The sequence below is a fragment of the Ambystoma mexicanum genome, chromosome 12 (genome assembly GCF_040938575.1).
Source record: "Ambystoma mexicanum isolate Mex_15411 chromosome 12, UKY_AmexF1_1, whole genome shotgun sequence".
NCBI lineage: Eukaryota > Metazoa > Chordata > Amphibia > Caudata > Ambystomatidae > Ambystoma > Ambystoma mexicanum.
The window spans coordinates 223,656,186-223,674,468 of record NC_090936.1 but is presented as its reverse complement, the minus strand read 5'-3'; the positions used below and the strand labels follow the sequence as shown (position 1 = coordinate 223,674,468).

Below are 18,283 nucleotides of genomic sequence, written 5' to 3'. Positions count from 1 at the left end.
GTCTTACTTGCATTAAGGCAGAGATCTTTCGAGGCACACCATTCCTGAATTGCAGACAGTCTGGTATGAGAGAAGGAGCAGTAGAGGGTGAGGGGAGCCTGAAGGAGTGCTGGGTGTTATTTGCATAACACTGAAAGTTAGAGCAGAAGGTAGAGATGCGGTGGGCCAGTGGTGCCAAGTAGTGGTTAAATAGCCATGGAGAGCGGTTAGACCCCTGGGGAACACCACAAGTAGAGAGAGTGATAGAAGAGAGGAAAGATCGAAGTTGGACCTGGAAGGATCGGTCAGTGAGAAAGCAGGTCAACCATGCAAGGGCCTGACCAGAGATAAAAGGGTTGTCTCAGAGACAATTGAGCAGGATGGAGTGGTTGACTGTGTCAAAAGCAGAGGACAGATCAAGGAGAATAATGAAGGAAGGAAGTTTAGAGTCAAGATTGGAGGGCAAGTCTTCATGGGTATTCAGGAGAACAGTTTCTGTTCTTTTGGCTGCTCTGAAGCCAGAATGGTGATCATGGAGACAACCAACAGATTCAGTATGTAGATTAAGCAGGAAGATGGCCAGCTTTTCCAGGAGTTTGCCCAGGAAAGGAGTGATGGAGATTGGGCTATAGTTTGCTGGAGAGGAAGGATTGGCAGATGGCTTCTTAAGAAGGGGGTGCACAAGGGAGTGCTTGAGAGGGGAGGGGAGGGTTCCAGTGGCAAAAGAGTGATTGCAGAAATCGCCCAATGCTGGAGCAAGGGTGTCAATGTGGTCCTTAATGGTTCTCAAGGAGCAGGGGAGCAGCTGCTTGACAAAACTTTCATAGATTGAACTTGTCTTGAAAATTCGTCCGGAGTGTACTGGTGGAAAGCGGAGAATGGAAGAGGATAACTGGTCGAGAGGGGCCTGGAATGGTAGAGGAAGAGCAAGAGGAGGTAGAGGAAGAGAGAGTGGACAGGATGTCCTGAGTTTTAGTGGTGAAATGAGATGCCAAAGCTGTGTAAAGGGCCTGGGAGAGAACAGGAGAGGTAGAGACTGCAGCAGGATTGGCCAGCTCCTTGCAGATTTTGAAAAGTTTGGTCGGGTTTTTAGATGCCGCTGAGACGTGGACTTGGATGTAGGCTCTCTTAGATAGGACAGAGAGTCTGTATTGCCTTTGGAGCCAGTGGAAAGCAAGTTTTTCAGAGGATGTGCTTGATGCCCTCCACGTTCTCTCTGCCACCCTACACCTGCGCTTAAGGGTGGCGAGGTCAGAATCATACAAACAGTTGCACTTGGATGCAGGCTTCAAACGGATCCTCATGACAGGGGCTAGGACATCAAGAGTGTTAGAGATAGGGAGATGAAAGTTGGAAAGGGCTGTGAAAGCCTGCACTGACACACGCTTCATGGGTCGGATGACCATGGTTGTCAGTTCTGGGGACGGCATCAGCCTGAGGGTCAGAGAGCGACAGGTGAGAGTAGAGAAGAAAGCGGACCGCCCAAGAGAGAGGAGTGGTGAGGGGGTTGAAGAGGGTGAGGTCTGAGAAGATCAGAACACCCAGGGTGTGCCCTGCAGAGTGTGTCGGGCCAGACGGTGGAACAGAGAGGTGGCATAAAACTCAAGAGGAAAGGTGATTTTGCCTTGTTTTACTCTAGTTTTGCACTCCATTTTGCAAATCTTGACGATTGCATGCAATCATCACAACATTACAGAAGTACTAACGTTGCTGATTACCTCGCTTGCAATTTGCATTTCTTTCAAAATGACTCCCAACACGTTTTAAACAAGCCGCCACCAATATTTGTCAGTGAATAATACATTTGGACATGCAAATATTACAAGGTCAAGAGGTCGGTTCATAATCATTTTATCAATTCATATAATTGGATTAGGATTATATCAACCACGGAAGGCATTGCATGCAGCAAAAACCCAATAATTCTGACTATGATGTTGACCAGCTATTCAACATTTGTGTCAGACTGTAGCGTATGCGTGTAATTCACTGGAAATGTCTAATTTATCTTCGTTTCACATCCCCGTTTCAAGTGCACAGCTGCTTATCGGGCCTAGAATTCCAGACTGCTGAGTGACTAAGCTTGAGGTGTGGGGTGAATAAATATGATCACAGCATGATAAAGTGAAGTGCATTTTTATTGCATTCCTTGCTGAAAGTATACTGTCAGCAGGTTCATTGCAGAACCCATCTGTCAGACGTTAGCCATAGCCTCATACTCTAGAAGGGCAAGCACCTTCTAGTGAGCCTCATCCTTGTAGTTTGGAGTTAAAAGTTATAGGGGTATGTTTGTGTCCTTCTGTTGTTCTCCCACCAGGTATTTAAATACAAATGGAACAGACATCACTGGAATTCTCTGTTTCACAGATAGATCAAAAGCCCAAATCCTTTGGCTCGCCAGATTCTTTGGACTACAACTCTCATCAGCACCATGCAGCATAATCAATTGTGTAGGATCATGGAAGTGTAGTCAAAAACATATGGAGAGCCACAGATTGTAGATGCCTGGCCTATAGTAAAGTTCCACAACCCTCTATTACACCGGAATGGATCCCTTATACACTCCATTGACACAATGGACCAGACCCTCAAATATGTTTGGGTGCAAGTGAGGAGATGCACTAGCGCATATCCTCACTTGCGCCAAAAGAGGGAGCAGCCCAATTGTTAAAGGGCATCTGATTATTCAGAGGCCCTTACTCCCCCATTTGCACATTTGTGCAAACAAGGAGGCATTTCTGCACATTTAAAAGCACATCCCGAATTCACAAATGTGATGCTATTTTAAATGCGCAGAAATGAGGGCCTTCCCAATGTGCCTGCTGGGAACAGGCACAGGGAGAGGTGCAAATCGGGGCCAAGGTTCTGTCTGACCCTGTCATTATATATTTATGAAGTGTGACAGCCGTAGTTTAAGCTGTGGCTTTTACACTTGAATTTCCAACCCCTAAACAGACATGGAAATTCTTTTTTACTTTCTTGGCCATTTCACAGAGACGGAACCTTCAACAGCTTGTCTCTGTGAAATGAGATTCCAGCAACCACGTGGTTGCTGTGAGCCTGTCATACAATAGTGTGGGAACTTGACAGCACATCGTTATGCTTTTGTCCAGCTCCTCCTGAAATACTCAGGCCACCTTTGAGAGTAAGGTGATGTGAGGAATTCGACCACCCGCATGGTGGGCATGCTATCGCCTGGGCTTTTTGAAATGTTTATTAAATGAAAGGATGGTAGACCAACCTCAAAAAAATGTGTGTGCTAATACACACACATTTTTGTTTGCTCACATCATGACAAAAGCATAGACCTGTTTACGCTGGGATAGACAACGATTACCAGCAACGTACGCCCCTGTCATGTTTAGTTGTCATGTGACAACTAAGCAGTGCACAATGTCATTCTCAGAAATGGGGAGGACCAACCTTCCTCCTGCCATGTTTAACTTCATTAAACGAAAAAGGCTCCATGGATCCGACCCTGCTCTTTTGTTAGGCCCTGAAACAGGTGGCAGTGATTATCATACCAACAGAGTGAATTTCAAACAGGCCCACAAAGACCCTCGCTTAACAGGATAGCAAAAGAGGCAGCACACCCATCAACCTTTCATATGCAACTTTGTCAACCTGAAGTCATCTCACATCTCTCCATATTGATGGCAGTGAACTGTCATGTCTGGGTCTGTTGTTTACAGTAGGCCATCCCACTTGGGGGTCCTCTTTCATATAGAGGAATGTGGTTTGTAGGATCCAGAGAGTCTGGTCTCGATGAACCTTCAACAGAGACCAGCCACTTTAACAGAGACAACAGAGGGAGCACAAATAACCAGAGAGACTCTTTTAACACAACAGCCAGGAAAATGGGTGGGACTTAGCAGCACAAGTCAGTGAGCCCAGATCTCTTTCTGTTGAGAGAAGGGTTCAGCTATTTTAGTTGTGGTGCACACTGTGTTCCTTTTTTCACCCCTTTACCTTTTCTGTTGCAAACCACTCTGATTATGATGTCACGCATGCAGGAGATTATTGGTAGGGACCTCAGGATTGATTCACTAAGGTAGGCTTAGCATACACCAATTACTGTGGCCCAATTGGCTATAAAAGAGAGCTGAGCCCCTCTATTGGCAGGTCATCTGAAGACTTCACAAGAAAGAAGAACTCAACCTTGGACCCTGGCTGAAGGTACAGTCTGCCTTACATCTTCCGCCAGTGAAGGAGGGGCAGTATAACCAAAGAGGGAAGCAAGATCCCTCCCCTGGATTTCTCGCCGGGAACAGAGGGAGAAAAAGCACTTAGAGGACCTCCAGCATCTCCAGAACTGGTACCCAGCCAGCACACAGTGTGCCCTGCTAGGCTCTGCAGCAAGCTTCCTCGATAGGAAGTGCCAGATTGTCTGTGATCCCAAAACAAAGGCCAAGGTAGCTGGCTGCAACACACTGCCGAGCTGTGGGTTGTTCTCCTTAAAGTACGACATGAGCCCGTTGAAGAAGCTGGAAGAAGTGCCTCAATGAGCATCTACCACAATCTGCCTTAAAGTACATTTTTCCAGCCATTCAAGTGCCTCGATCCACAATTGACTACAATGCTGACCGTTGTCAAGCAACAGTCGCTTAAAGACATTTGAGATGTCTCTGCCTGTGCTTCAGAACAACCAAACCGCACTGAGACAACGATTCCTGATCTTGAGCCGAAGTGTAGGCCAGCCTGCAGCCATTTGTCCAGCTCTGCTCGCCGAACTGGTTTACCACCCGATGCCAGCAGCTAACTCCTGTCTCAAACTCTGTCACAGAAGTCTGCAAAGTGACCTGACCCTGACTCGACCCTGTCGAGCACCAAGAACACCAACAGCAAAAGGTACATTTTGGTTCTGTCCTCCTGGTCCTTACCAGAAGGTCCCTAGAGACATTTCAAGACCCTTTTACCCTTTTGCTGAAGCCAAGAGACCCTTACCAACTACTGTAGTTATTAACCATACCAACCACCCTCCTGTCAGTATTGTGAGTGCATTCCTTTTCCTTTTTAGAACTGTCTGTCCTCTGCATTCCTTTACAAGGTGGCTTGCATTTCGTAGTGTTGTTAGATTGTCTGCTGTATAATGATAAATTAGGGATTTGTAAATAACCTTGACTGGACGCTCCATTTATCATTGGGTAATAATTGTATTTTCCCTGTGTTGCAACTAACCAACGATCCACGACTTTTGGAGGAGTTATGCCTGCGTTTCCCTCCATGCTACTAAAATTGGACAAGGAGGTTCATCATTTTAATTGTAGGCTTATATATTCCAATCTGTTCAGATCCATTCTCTTGTATTAGAGGTGTGGGGCCGATTGATGGTTTAGAAACCGATATTCAACCATTGACCACTGGTAACCTGAAATTTGATTCGTCACAGGTGTCCTGGGCATTTCAGTACGAAGCACACATTAAATGAGTGCATCTTCTGCACGCCTTTAATTTGCGCTCATTTGTGAGAATCTGCACAAATATGCGGAAATGCTCTTGTTAACACAAACTGTTTATGGTAGATTTATGGAAAAAATGAGAGGGGAACTTTGTTCTACCCATTCTGCTCCCACTTTTTCAGAGCACAAATATCCTTATTCCTGAAAGGGACTCATGAGCAGAGCTTTGTTCCTGCCTCGCCATGCAATACTTACTGGCAAGCATCTGCATAGCACTCATGTATGCATTGGTCCTCAGCAAGACGAGTGCGGAGTGCACCCACATTGGTGCTGGGGGTGCATTGACAATGATGGACCTTTATTGAAAATGCGAGACTTAAGGTGCAATCTGGGAAAGGTTATGAAGACGATCTATTGTAGGGACGACAGGATAATGCAACGAAGGAAGTCCAATCAGAGCTACAAATACTGGGCTAAAAAGTCATAAACATCTCATTGTCCAACAAGAGAGGGAACCTATGTTAATGATCCTGGCTCAGAAACAGGTGGCCAATGTTTTGGTAACATTTAAACAATTGAGCCTGATAACTGAGACTGGATGGTGCAGCTTTTTCAGCAACACTACGCCTCGATACTGAGATACATTGCTGGTGATCAGAACTGACTGTCCTTTCCTTTGGGACGTTGATTTCGATGCTGGGAACACAGAAACTTTGATTAAGTAATTGAGGTCCTCGAGCTCCAGCGTTCCAGATGGATTCTCAAAAAACACATTTAAAGAGTGCCCTATTCTCGGACAGATATTTTGTTTATCTTATTTAAGCAACAGCTTCCTGCCTCTTGGTGCAAGCATGCATTGGGCCCATCTTTCAAAAGATGACAGGCTTGATTCGGGGACCTATCCACCTAGCGGTTTGTTGGACGCTTGCAGCAAAATTTTTTCCCAATTTGGCAGGTTAAAAAAAGTTTCAGACTGGTTTTCAGGGGAATATTGGCACCTCAGTGGATGGGCTATTGATGTTTTTTTTTTTTATTAGCATATGGTTTAAAACAAAACCTGTTGCCTTTTCTTTTAAAGGAAAACACAAAAAGGAAAAAGAAACAGAAAAAATGTTGCAAAATCCAGAACATTAAATCGTATCATTGTCCGACAGTATATCAAGGAAAACAGTATATCATACACACACACGGTGGAAAAGAATGAAGAGTTCAGTAGAAGTTCTTAGTTAATGGTTAGACCTTTTTTACAAGTTCAGACCATGGATCTGGTTTCTTATACAGTCTATTCTGCATGTATTCATTTATCAGGACCTTTTAAGACCCCATTATTTTTTGAGAAAGCTCTCTAACTGGGGTCTTCCAGTTGATCAAGTATTCTCATCAGCTTACATTCTAACTTACATTCTAACGCTACTATTCAGGTTGTGTTTGACAACAGGGGTACTCTGTCCACCAGGGTCCAGACGCTTAGGGGACTCCGGCAAGGATGCAGTTTGGATCCTTGCCTGTTTAGCCACCACCTCTCAGGCCTTGGAAAGAGACAGGAGGAAGTATGTTCATTCCTTCCATGTATTGGAAACCTAAATTATGCGGGTTAACATGTGCCAACAACATCAATGTATTGGGCTCTACTCCTATTGGCCTTCAATGCATCTAAGATACATTTTACTTATGTACTTCTGAAGTCATCAATTTCTCAAATTTCAAAAAGGCTGAAAGGTTTGGGTGGAAAGTTCATAGAACCAAACTTGGAATATATGAACTGGTAACTTATTTGGGTTAATTTTATCAATAAGAACCTATAAATTCAATTTGACCTCGCACTGTATTTTGCATGAAATATTTGATAGCACAGCATACGTTTACAGTTTAAGCAACACACAATAAATACATTTAAAAAATGCAGATGTTCCTTAATGATCTTGTCACTGACATTTGATTGTTTACAGTTTCTTTTACCCCTATCTCAGAGTGAGAGATAACAATGATAGAAACACCCATCGTTTATACAAGCATTTAAATCAGTTGCAAAATGAAAAATGACAGGGGTCTACAAAGATCTTTGCCTGCACTGTTTCCTGTCCCTGCCTTGACACATCCCAAGAACAGGGACAATGCCACCCGGACAGGCGTATCCCTGAGCCTATGTATTCTATGATGCATCTGTCACTTCCATTAAACATGAAACAGCTCACATGCTGTTGTTGATCAAAGAATGTCCATGCAACGGGATTTGAGCTGTCATTTTCACTTGTGGAGGTGAGCACCCACAGAGTGCAGTGTTTTTCTTCACTTTTGTGTGTGCATGGCACACATAACTGGGGGAAAAGAGCTTCATGCTTTGGTGCCTCTGATTTCACTGAATTGATTATTTACATGTGTTTATTGCTACACTGGAACAAAACTGCATTAATTAATATCCAACAGCTACACACCTGAGTTACACATTCAACTAATGGAAATTAGACTATGAAACAAGTATGCCGGTTGCCAGTTAATCCGGCAGGATACCAGCAAACTGCCCCTACTGTTTCCAATTCCTGATACCCCAGAATTAATGGGATATTACAGGTGGCAGAAAAGACGGTAAATCCCCATTCCATGGTGTACACTAGGACTCAATGGAGGGGATTGACGGAATACCGGTACTGGTAATCCCAACATGTATTTGCTGGTCGTGGCCTGATTTACCGCCAGCATCTGTGTTTTGCCAGTCTGGTATAATTGCCAGCGGCGTAAATACCAGCAATTATACCAGCAATTTTAACGGACCAGCAAAACTGTAAAGAGCCCTTATCTTTTAAACTGTAATTCCAAATTAGCCACAGCTTAACTTTATTTGGGTTTGCAAGGTGTTCTAGTTGCTTATTGTTTGACCCAACAAGCTTTTTGTAAGATATAAAACACCCACACCAATGTTGGATTGAAAACTGCTTAGACAATTTAATTTCAAGCACAGGTGCAGGGTTCAGTGTCAGAGGTTTATAAATCTGAGAAAGAGAGAGAGAGAGAGAGAGAGAGAGAGAGAGAGAGAGAGAGAGAGAGAGAGAGAGAGAGAGAGAGAGAGAGAGAGATAGCAACTGAGCCTCTGGGTACATTCACACAACTTTTATGATTTGGGTGCCTTGAGAGTTCAGCTGGCATGTGCCATAGGTTTCATCGACAACACCCACAATAATTATAGCAGGTGACTCATTTTCTGGGCCTTTGTTTCACACAATCAAAAGGCCTTTTGTGCTCTCCCTCATGGGTCTTGCAGCAAATCTCTAGGGACATACACCAGCTGAATATCAGTAACAATCCTGGCTTTGAAAAACGTTCATAAGATCCAACCTCTTCTGGGCTCCTCCAAGCAGATTTCACTCTGCTCCAAGACATCCATCAGCAAGATGCTATGAAAATGGTAGATTGTGTACTTCGTAAATGCAGAGTAGCATAACGTAACAGAAGAAAGACAGACTGGTATGAGGTCATCACCGAAGCACTCCTCAGCTCTAGGTAACTGATTTTCTGATACCTCCAAATGTTGAGTTTGGGAGGACTATGAGTGTTCAAGAACTGTCCAGCCCTGCGGCGTGACCTATCCACATCCAGGAAATTATATATATATAGGTATGTTGTTTAATCACTGCAGCTTAATCCCATCACATGTCTTTTCCACTCTGTGTGTATGGGACCAGTCGTGGGTCTAAAATGATGTCCTTAGGAAGATGAACATTTGTAACTTTTATCAAAAAAGTCAAACTGATCTTTAGTGCTCTCAGAGTTGATGGAAGCATGTTCAACATGTATGTATTATTTTTAGGCTAAGGTAGTAAAATGTGTGTGTATCAGGGCAAATGGAAGTGGGTTTTCCTGAATACCAGGATATTGAATGGGTATAGTGCTTTGAACAAGTTTCCTGCAAGGGCAGATATAGCAGTGACAGCAGATAACTGTCCAGGAAGGGTGAAATGAGGTGTCTTCATATTATGACTCTTGCAAAATATATTACTAGCGACTCTACACACTGTATGACTACAAAGGCATCTCCAGAGTCGTCTTCACTGCCATGGAAAACGGACGAATCAAAAGTCTTAATTTTACTTGTCTTTTCAGCATGTGATGTTTAGACTATCGGGCCCTCCTCAGTCGCTGATGAATTTAGATAGTGGCAAATGATTTGCATTTGTAATGCAACAGCACACGCTCAAAAACACTAGTTCTGCTCACTCAAACACATTAATACTCTCTTGTGAAGTTCCATAAGGGTCTGCCTTGGCCCCAGTACTGTTTTACTTTATTATATACACTCGCCCGCAAGCCAGTATATGTGAGTCCTCAAAACTAAACGTGAAGAGTGTTCATTGAACAATCGAGAGATATTCATAGGTGAAGCGCCATGAGCAGAGGCACTGAATTGAGCAGTATTGATGACCATCTACTATTTCAGAAAGCCCTGAAGATGCATCTTATGTAGATGGCCTTAGTAGTGCTTTATAAATGTTGTTACATTACATTTCTGAATGTGGACAGGCGAAACAACACCTGCATTTTACTTGATCTCGGTTTCCGGGTGATGCCCCCAAGGTATTGATAAGGGCGGGAACATGGCCTCTTGTTAAACAATGATTTGTCTTTCCTATTCCAGAACAATGTTGTGATGTTGTGCTTTAAAAAAACAATTGAACCTGAACTGTACTGAACGCTGACTAGTGAGGAAAGCTTGCAAGTTCGCTCTTCATTATATTGTTGGATTATTGCAATATTGTGTACATAGGCATAATCAAATGCATAAGCAACGTATTTGGGACCAGCCATGACTGCTTTTTTAAACCATAAAGGGCACTATCACGTAAATCCATCCTTCTAAGAAACTTATGCCATTTGGTGCTCTTGGAGTGTAAAAGACAATAAAATGCACTAGATTAACACCCATGCCATTTTTTGAGAAGGCCCCTAAAATATGTGTTCTACAATACAGTCCCAGATTGGCCTGAATAGATTCAGGAAAACGAAAAATGGAGGTGAGACACATTTCATGATGGATCTACACCCTGGACTACCTTGGATTTGTCTGTAAGGTCATAACAAATCTATCAGTGGTCCACGCAGCACCTATGAACCTTTCTGTTTGATAGAGTATCTTCCCCGTCTAACAAATGCTCCGGCACATTTGCATGCCCTGCTATTTTACGACGGCCCTGTCTGATATCTCACTGAAGATTTGGGATATATTTCAATGACTCCCAGGAACAGAAACTTCCCAGAATACTCTCCAATAAAACATATCAGCATTGACAAGACGTGTCAATCTGTTCCAGTAAAGACTTGCACACTGAAGCAACATTAAGGAGTCATACGGCACTTGTATGGAATTAATAAAATGATCCTAAAACCCCAGGGGCTTACAATGAATGGAACAATGGAGAGGCCAAGTTTTAACTGCTGATATCAACATAGCCACACTCCAAATGTCAACTTTGTCACCACAACATGCAGTATCTATGTTTTGTTTGGGTGATAAAAAGGAGTGAAACAGCAAACTCTATAAGGTGGGAAATTCAGGTACAGTAGAATAGAAGGTGTAAGCAACAGAGACAGATATATAACTCACCAAGCCCCTTAGATTGTCCACCAAGTCCCACAACACCTACATAAATGACACTGCGACCAAATGCAATCATTTTGGTAATAGGAAATAAACCATTATATGTTGTTGGATTCAATTAACAGTACAACAATGTAGAAGGTATGCTAAGGTTTTAAACTACACCACTAGCTAAGTTATTGAAAAAACTGTTATGCTTCTGGTTTCCTCTCAAAATAGAGATAGTTATATGGGATAGGTTTGATCTCAAGACGAAGTGAGGTCCAGAAAAAGGTTGAAATGCTTGTAAAAGGCAAGTATTTATTGTTCCAGAGAGATCTAGGGGCTTCAGGCAGATAATCAGAATGGCTCCTGGTACTCCCCATTCCGTCAGAAAACGATTCGTTTTTGTGTGACCTATAATGGTTGTCTGAATTGGCTGACTACATATGAGAAACAACTAATGTTTTTTTTTTTTTAAAGAATCCCTGACGATTAGCAGTTTGTAAAGCCACCCTGGGAAAAGTGGAGCACAAGCTGCTGAGGACGACAGTGGAGCATACATAAAATGACCTATCATGTTATATGACTTTCCTGCCCCACAAAGAGGGCGGTCATGGCCTTTAATGGGCTGCAGCCCGAGCTAAAGCTGCCCAGAGCGAAGCGAGGGCCTCAGCGCGGGCTGTGATCCGTTAAAGGCCATGTCTGCCCGACTGGCAGGGCATGAAAGCCATTCACAACCTGGTGTTCATCCATGGTGCGAATGGCTTTCAAAATGTTTCATCATGAGATCCGCCCTGCTAGCGCAGACGATCTCCTGATGAAAAATGTAAATAAAAGATGGCTGCCACCAAAAATGGAAAAGGGACTATTCCCTCTTTCCATGTCTACGGCGGAGGCAAGACGGGAGGAACTATGAGACCGGAGAGCAATGCTGGGATCCCGCAAGTAAGTGGAGGGGGTGGTGAAGGAACAGTGAGAAGCACCCAGTTGCCACCTCACAATGAAAAAAAAGGAGAAAAAATGCCAACCGATTAAGGGGCTCGGGTGGCTGGAACAACAGGCAGGGATTGTGTGTTCTCGCCTGCTGTTCCAGCTACATGATTGGCTAAGCACCCATCCCAGGTGCGAATATGCAAAAAGACTTCCGGGAGAATAGCTCTATCTGATTTTGTTATATGACATTTTTATAGCGCCTACTACTGTTGGTAGGGCCTCAAAGCGCTGTGGGGATGAGCGACCTTTGGAAGATCATAGTCAGAGTTGTGAGAGGTGAAGAAAGGATTTCTAAAATGCATGTGTGCATTTTTAGCCAACAGGAGGAGGTTAGAGAGTGGCTAGGTCCCTTAGCAGCAAACCTTAGTTATCAGGTGAGAGAATGGGTTCCTTGACAAATTGTCATTTTAGTGGTAGAGTCAGAAAGGTCAGATTATGTGAATGACTAGTCTGCATTTTGCATGGGTCACAGTGGTATTCTATTGGAGCTGGTGATGCGTGTTGTGGCTGTGTGTAATAGAGAAGTGTTTATTAAGACATATGGAGGTTGGTGCATCATGCCCGTGTGGGTTACAGATTATGTTTCATTGTGATAGCATGCTTGGCGTTCCAGCAAAAAAAGACTATCACCTGGTTGGAAAGGGCTTGCAGAACTTATTATTGATGGTTGACTGAAAGGCATTCAGTGGAGGCGTGATATGCCCACCCTGTTGACTACTCAGATGCCCCAGAATTCCCTTTAGTGGGTGAGTAATAATTCATCCAGGAGCAGCGCTGAGACTGCCAGGCTGTTGAATGGAAAAGCCAGGTTTTGAGAGCTTTCCTGAAGGCAAGGTCATGTTCTGTACGGCGGAGGGTTAATTGGGATCGAGTTCCAGATGGTAGGTTCGTGGACTGAGAAAGAAGAGCCCCCGATTCTTGTTGATTTTGTCATTGGAATGACGAGAAGTGCTGCTCCTGATCTGAGGTTTCTGTCAGGCATATATCATTATGTTTATGCTTCAGGTATTCCGGTCCTATGTTGTGAGGAGCTCGGTTGGTGATGCACATTGTCTTGAAGGTGGATCGTCGCCTGATTGGAGGCCAGTACAAGACAAGGAGGGCGGGTGGGATGTGTTGTCTAGGCCGAGGAGGAGCCTTGCAGCTGCATTTTGTACGCAGTTGAGTTTCCTTAGCTGTGATTCAAGGGCTCCCTGCTATAGGGTGTTAGTATACTCTAAAGATGAAAGAATGATAGCCACGATCACAAAGACTCTGTGAGGGAAGGTCAGGCAGGGAAAATGGCGGCGAAAATGCAGAGTGTGGATAGCAGCTTTTTGTCACAGAGTTGATGTGATAGGGTCACGTCCACACCCACAATGCAACTGATGTTTCTGACTGTGTTGGAAATGGTGGGCAGAGGGCGTCGCGAGAGCAGCCATGGGGTGAGTTTGCAAAAGAGACAAGGAATTTAGAAATGGGGTGTATGAGGAGGCTTCTTGCCTATGTGTTTTATTAAAGTCTGCTAAAATGCATTCTATTTCATTTTAGAGGCCAACCCCTGCTGAGAATAAAGACATCTCCCATGATTCAAGAGGACTAGGTGGCTGGAGAGAGGCCGATGTATTTGAAGATGCAATTGCTTGTTTCTTTCACTTAATCACACAAAAATACTAACCGTCCTTAGCTAAAAAAACAACATAATTGCACTTAATCCGAGCTAGTGATGGGGAACTCACTGAGAGTGACTGTGATCTGGGACTGTAAATGAGTCACTACAGCAGAAATGTAGTGAACTGGCATATTCTGGGAGGTGAAGGTTGATTCCTGAATCCTCCCAATGGTTGTGATAAGTTTGTGAGTTTTTGTTATTGTTAAAGATCATTTATACTGCACACTATCACCACCGGAGTGGTCCCATGGTGCTTTGGTTGATCTGAAAATGATGGAGTGTAGGGTGGGTTGGTAGGGCATAGCAGGAAGAGGTAGAGCGAGAGCTGTGATGTCTTGTTGACAGCTTCAGTTCAGTTTGCACCGTTCACTGAGCCTGGGTTGCCATTTACGTCTTGGTAGGTTCCCATGTGCTGTTGTGCTGGACTATGTGTGGTTTGTTTTGTTGTTGGAGTGCAGTGAAGTGCATGTGGATTTCTGCGCAGAGAAGCGGTTGTGTTTGTTTAGTGTTTAAGAGGTATATGTGGAACTTTAGGTTTTAGGGTTGGGTTAGTGGGGACTTTCTTACCTCGTTGGTTTAGACTTTTGTAGCGGTCACTAGCCGGGTTCTGCGCATTGTGGTAGCTTTCCTCGCTAACTGTCTAGCGGTCTATGGTCATGAGGTGGTGCAGGCCTCCCCTCATCCCTGGGTGGAGATGGGTATGGTTTAAGGGTTTGCTCTTAGGCTGCCAAGGGTGTGCCTACATAATTCCAAAAGCCTATAGTAGACATTGAATAAAATGCCATATAGCTCTTTTTAATGAAATTAGCGATTTGGCGGCAGAGATCCATTACATGTTGCCATACACGTAGGGGGCTGTTTCCCTGTACTTTTGCACCCTACTTACCAAGTGAGTAAATGCTGCCTAGCATGCGAGCATGCCAGGCATAGGTTACTTTTAATTGTGATCGCCGACTCCCATGCTCACATTGCAGCCGACATCTAGAATTACAATTAAACCGAGCCTGATATGCCTGCATGTCAGGCAGGGTTTCATTTAAATTGTGAACATGCTAAGCAGTGTTCCAAATTACAATGAAACCCTGCGTGACATGCAAGCATGTCAGAATGGTTTAATTGCTATTGCCAATGCTGCCTAACGTGAGCATGGCAGGCAGCGTTTACAATGGATCTCTTTGGGTTTTCCTGCTTTATGCTGGTGCATTACGCAGGCAGATCCCATAGGAATCTCCAGCATTTGTGCCGGCATGATAATCGATGCAGACACAAATGCTGAAGCATTTGTTTGGCACCCCTCTGCTCCGCCATACAAATACATGAAAATGTGGCGTGGTAACAATTGAATGTGTTAAAACCTTACCCAAGGCTTTTATGCATTCCATTCACGTTACGCCACTGTAGAAAATGAGCTCCTATTCCTACTGTAGGATGTGGAGACATGTTTACATTCCGATTGATCTGCAGGGCCTGAAAGGCTCCTGCAAGCAAGTGTGCATGTTTATTATTATTTTTAACATAGTTTTTATTTATCTCCACTCACTGTATCCCATGGTAGACATAACCAAAATATTATGTCTTGCACAGGACAACCAGATGTTTTTAAAATATAACGACCAAGGTGCACACCCGGAGGTTGTGGCTGAACCTGAACGAACTTAAGTTATTTGGTATCTATAAAACACCCAATTTTTAGATGGTTTAGAGTTTATCCAAATAAGTCCATCCTTGCCTATTGATAACGTACACGATTTAAGGATAATTGTACATAGCTGCATCATCAAAGTAACAGTGTAAATGCTGTTTCCACCTTAATAGGTTGGCAGGCCATAGGAAAACATGAATAAAGTTATCCACAACCAGTATTGCAGGGGTTGAGGTAAAGTTCGGTAGGTAAAACCACATTCAGAAAGAAATAACAAATCAGGAAAATAAATAGAATCTGATAGAATTCTGCAGATTTCTGCGAATTGCAAGCAGACTTTCCTACTTGCTGATGTTGTGTGGAATTAAAGAGTAACTGAAATTGCAGCATGCATGCTAACAATATGCGTGCTTGCCAAATTGTTATCACTCAATTTGGTATTGCTACTCAGTGAAGGGCTGAGTGGAAAAAAATAAGTAGAAGAGAACCTACAAACCACTAAAAATCATAATAGAGAAAGGTGAAATCCCAACTCAATGACAGGCACCAGTTCAAAGATGTAGTACTGAATATTTCAGGGGATGTTTCTGACCAAAGTAGGAACAATACAAATATTGCATCCTCATGTAAATATAATGAATTGGGTGAACCCCAAATGCTGCCTAATTTTGAGTTTGGCTATGATTCTTATGGGTAAATACATGCATAATCTCTTCTAATAAAAAATAAAATATAAAAAAGAAATCTGCAGGTTCCAGGGTATTTTGAATATTATGAGCAGTGGCAGCTCTATATCGTTTCATATAGCAGCATGATGGATGAATGGATATATGGGTGGATGGATGGACGGACGGACAGACGGACGGACGTATTGGGTGTAATACATCGAAAAGGAAGGTTACAAGAATAAGTCATTCACCCCACATATGTGTCCTCTCTAACACAATCATAAAGAATTCCTGAAAAAATGTACTTAGATTGCTCTAAAGAGTATCCAATTATCAAAACAGTGTTGTTATTATTGTATTGGGTGCCATTACAGACAGAAGCATTGAAGGCAGTGAATGATGGTGTAATAAAGAGTTGAAGCACTTTGGCATATGCATCTATATTGGCTCCTTGTGTTTATTGACTTCCACTCCTGATAAGTAACCTGATTAAATAAAACTCCCCTATTTGTTCATGTCATTGCAGAACCTTGTGATGTTCCTCAGCTTGCTAGTTGATTGGTTGATTCCAGATATTCCGAAGGACATAAGCGAGCAAATTAAGCGGGAAAAAACCCTGCTGGTCAACATATTCCTCAAAGAAGAGCATGAGAAACTTCAGTTAATAGAAAAATTCATTATGCGGGACAACCAAACGGGCAAAGCCGAGAACAAGGGGCGGAGAAGCCGAGCGGCCAGTTTCTGCCAGTTCAACCGCAGTCAGCGTGGCAGCTTTACCTCCTTCAGCTCACAAAACACAGACGTGTGAGCCCTCAAGACACTGCTGCATGGACAGCAGGAAATCTGAGCACCTTGTGAGCTTCTTGCATCTAGAAAGCATGAGGAACATGGAAGAAGGCTATAGAGCGAAAGGACGAAAGTGGTAACCGTCTCTCAGAAAACGAGGTGGTATCGTTCTCCTAAAACAATTTACCTGAGCTATATATTATTTTCAGTCTTATCCGGCGCAAAGTACAGGTTGCACAGTTGAGGGATAAGAAGGACTTTGCACTTTCCTCTATGGATTTATGCATGCTTAGCGGGGAACACAGCTAAACGCGCTATGTGGCAGAGCAGCACCACAAACTTATGTATCTGAAAGATGTGAAGTTATATAGAACTAGCCACGCTCACTGCAGATCTTGAGCGAAAGCATATCGGTGGTATGAGAAGAGATGTCCACACATTGCACATTACCTTAAAGCCTGCTGTTGTGCTTTTAAAAATAAACTATTATCAAGCAGAACTATTTTTTGAAAAATATGAAGCAACTCATTCAGTAACTGGTTAGGCTTTTATCGAAATGCATCTGAAGCATTTTTTCTTGTTATGTATAAAAGTAAAACAATCTTTTTAATAAATGTTTTATTTCTTTTAAAGAATCAACAGAATTTCTCAGAGAAAAAGGGAAGGGGCAGCACGTATACAGAACACTCAATCATGTGTTACCATAACATGACTTTAATTGGGTGTTCCTGTGAATTGCTGTGAATGTATCTGGCAAAATAAAACTCAGGGGTGTTTTTATATTATCTGTAGTTGAGGTGTCATCACACCTCCAAAAGTGGCTCTGAACAGAATGTATAAAATACGCACTAGTGAACTTTAACTGGCCTTTCTACTTCTAAGGGGTGAGACAGACTGTCTGGTAAAAGAAAAATAAACTATTTTATTTCTTTCAAAAATAATGAGTGTCATTTATTTTCAAAGATCACAACAGTTTAATGTTTTAAACAAATAACCTGGACAACATGTGTGTGTATGTGCTGCTGAACCTTTCTGAAACAGTAACATGTTATCTTTTGGACTTTTAGAAATGTTCACAAATGTGTTTCTCCATTGTATATTTGTAGCTTTTTCTTTTTTTCATCTTAAGTGTCATTCAAGCAAATTTTGCTATAAAGTATTACTCGGTCTATGAATTAAATTCAATTAAAGCAATATGCATTTCCAATGTTAACTCACAAATATTAATCTCAACTGTTAAACGTACAATATAGATGTTTGATTATTGTAAAATATACATAATAGACCTCTTGCATTTTAGTCATATGAGTTAGTGCACCGTATAGTTATGGTTAAGTTGCTAATCCCATAGGAAGAGCACTTTTTGGGCGGCTTATAACCGCTCCCCCTGGACGAATCCTCACCAAACTTTGCAAAAAAAGTATATGGCCCACTCTGAGGTTTGGTCCGGGGGGGGGCAAAGTTATAGGGGGGATCCCAAAATTTATTTTTTCCCATAGACTTAATGGGAAAAAACTTTGCTCACGCCTACAGCCCAAACCGCTGTACAGATTTTCACCAAATTTGCAGCAGGAGCAGCGGCTTGGTCCCGAA

At 42.9% G+C, this 18,283-nt stretch overlaps 1 protein-coding gene across 3 annotated transcripts in view; it reads left to right on the top strand.

Moving 5' to 3' along the window:
* The window catches only part of ANO2 (anoctamin 2), a 2,341,832-nt gene extending 2,324,210 nt beyond the window's left edge, over positions 1 to 17,622 (top strand). For 2 of the 3 annotated variants that reach the window (XM_069628333.1, XM_069628334.1), the window contains one exon: positions 16,431 to 17,622. In XM_069628333.1, coding sequence (XP_069484434.1) covers positions 16,431 to 16,712 — 282 coding nt within the window. In that variant the 3' untranslated portion in view covers positions 16,713 to 17,622. The remainder of the gene's footprint in view (positions 1 to 16,430) is intronic. The other variant, XR_011281759.1, reaches the window with a different exon arrangement.
* Positions 17,623 to 18,283: the final 661 nt, after the last annotated feature.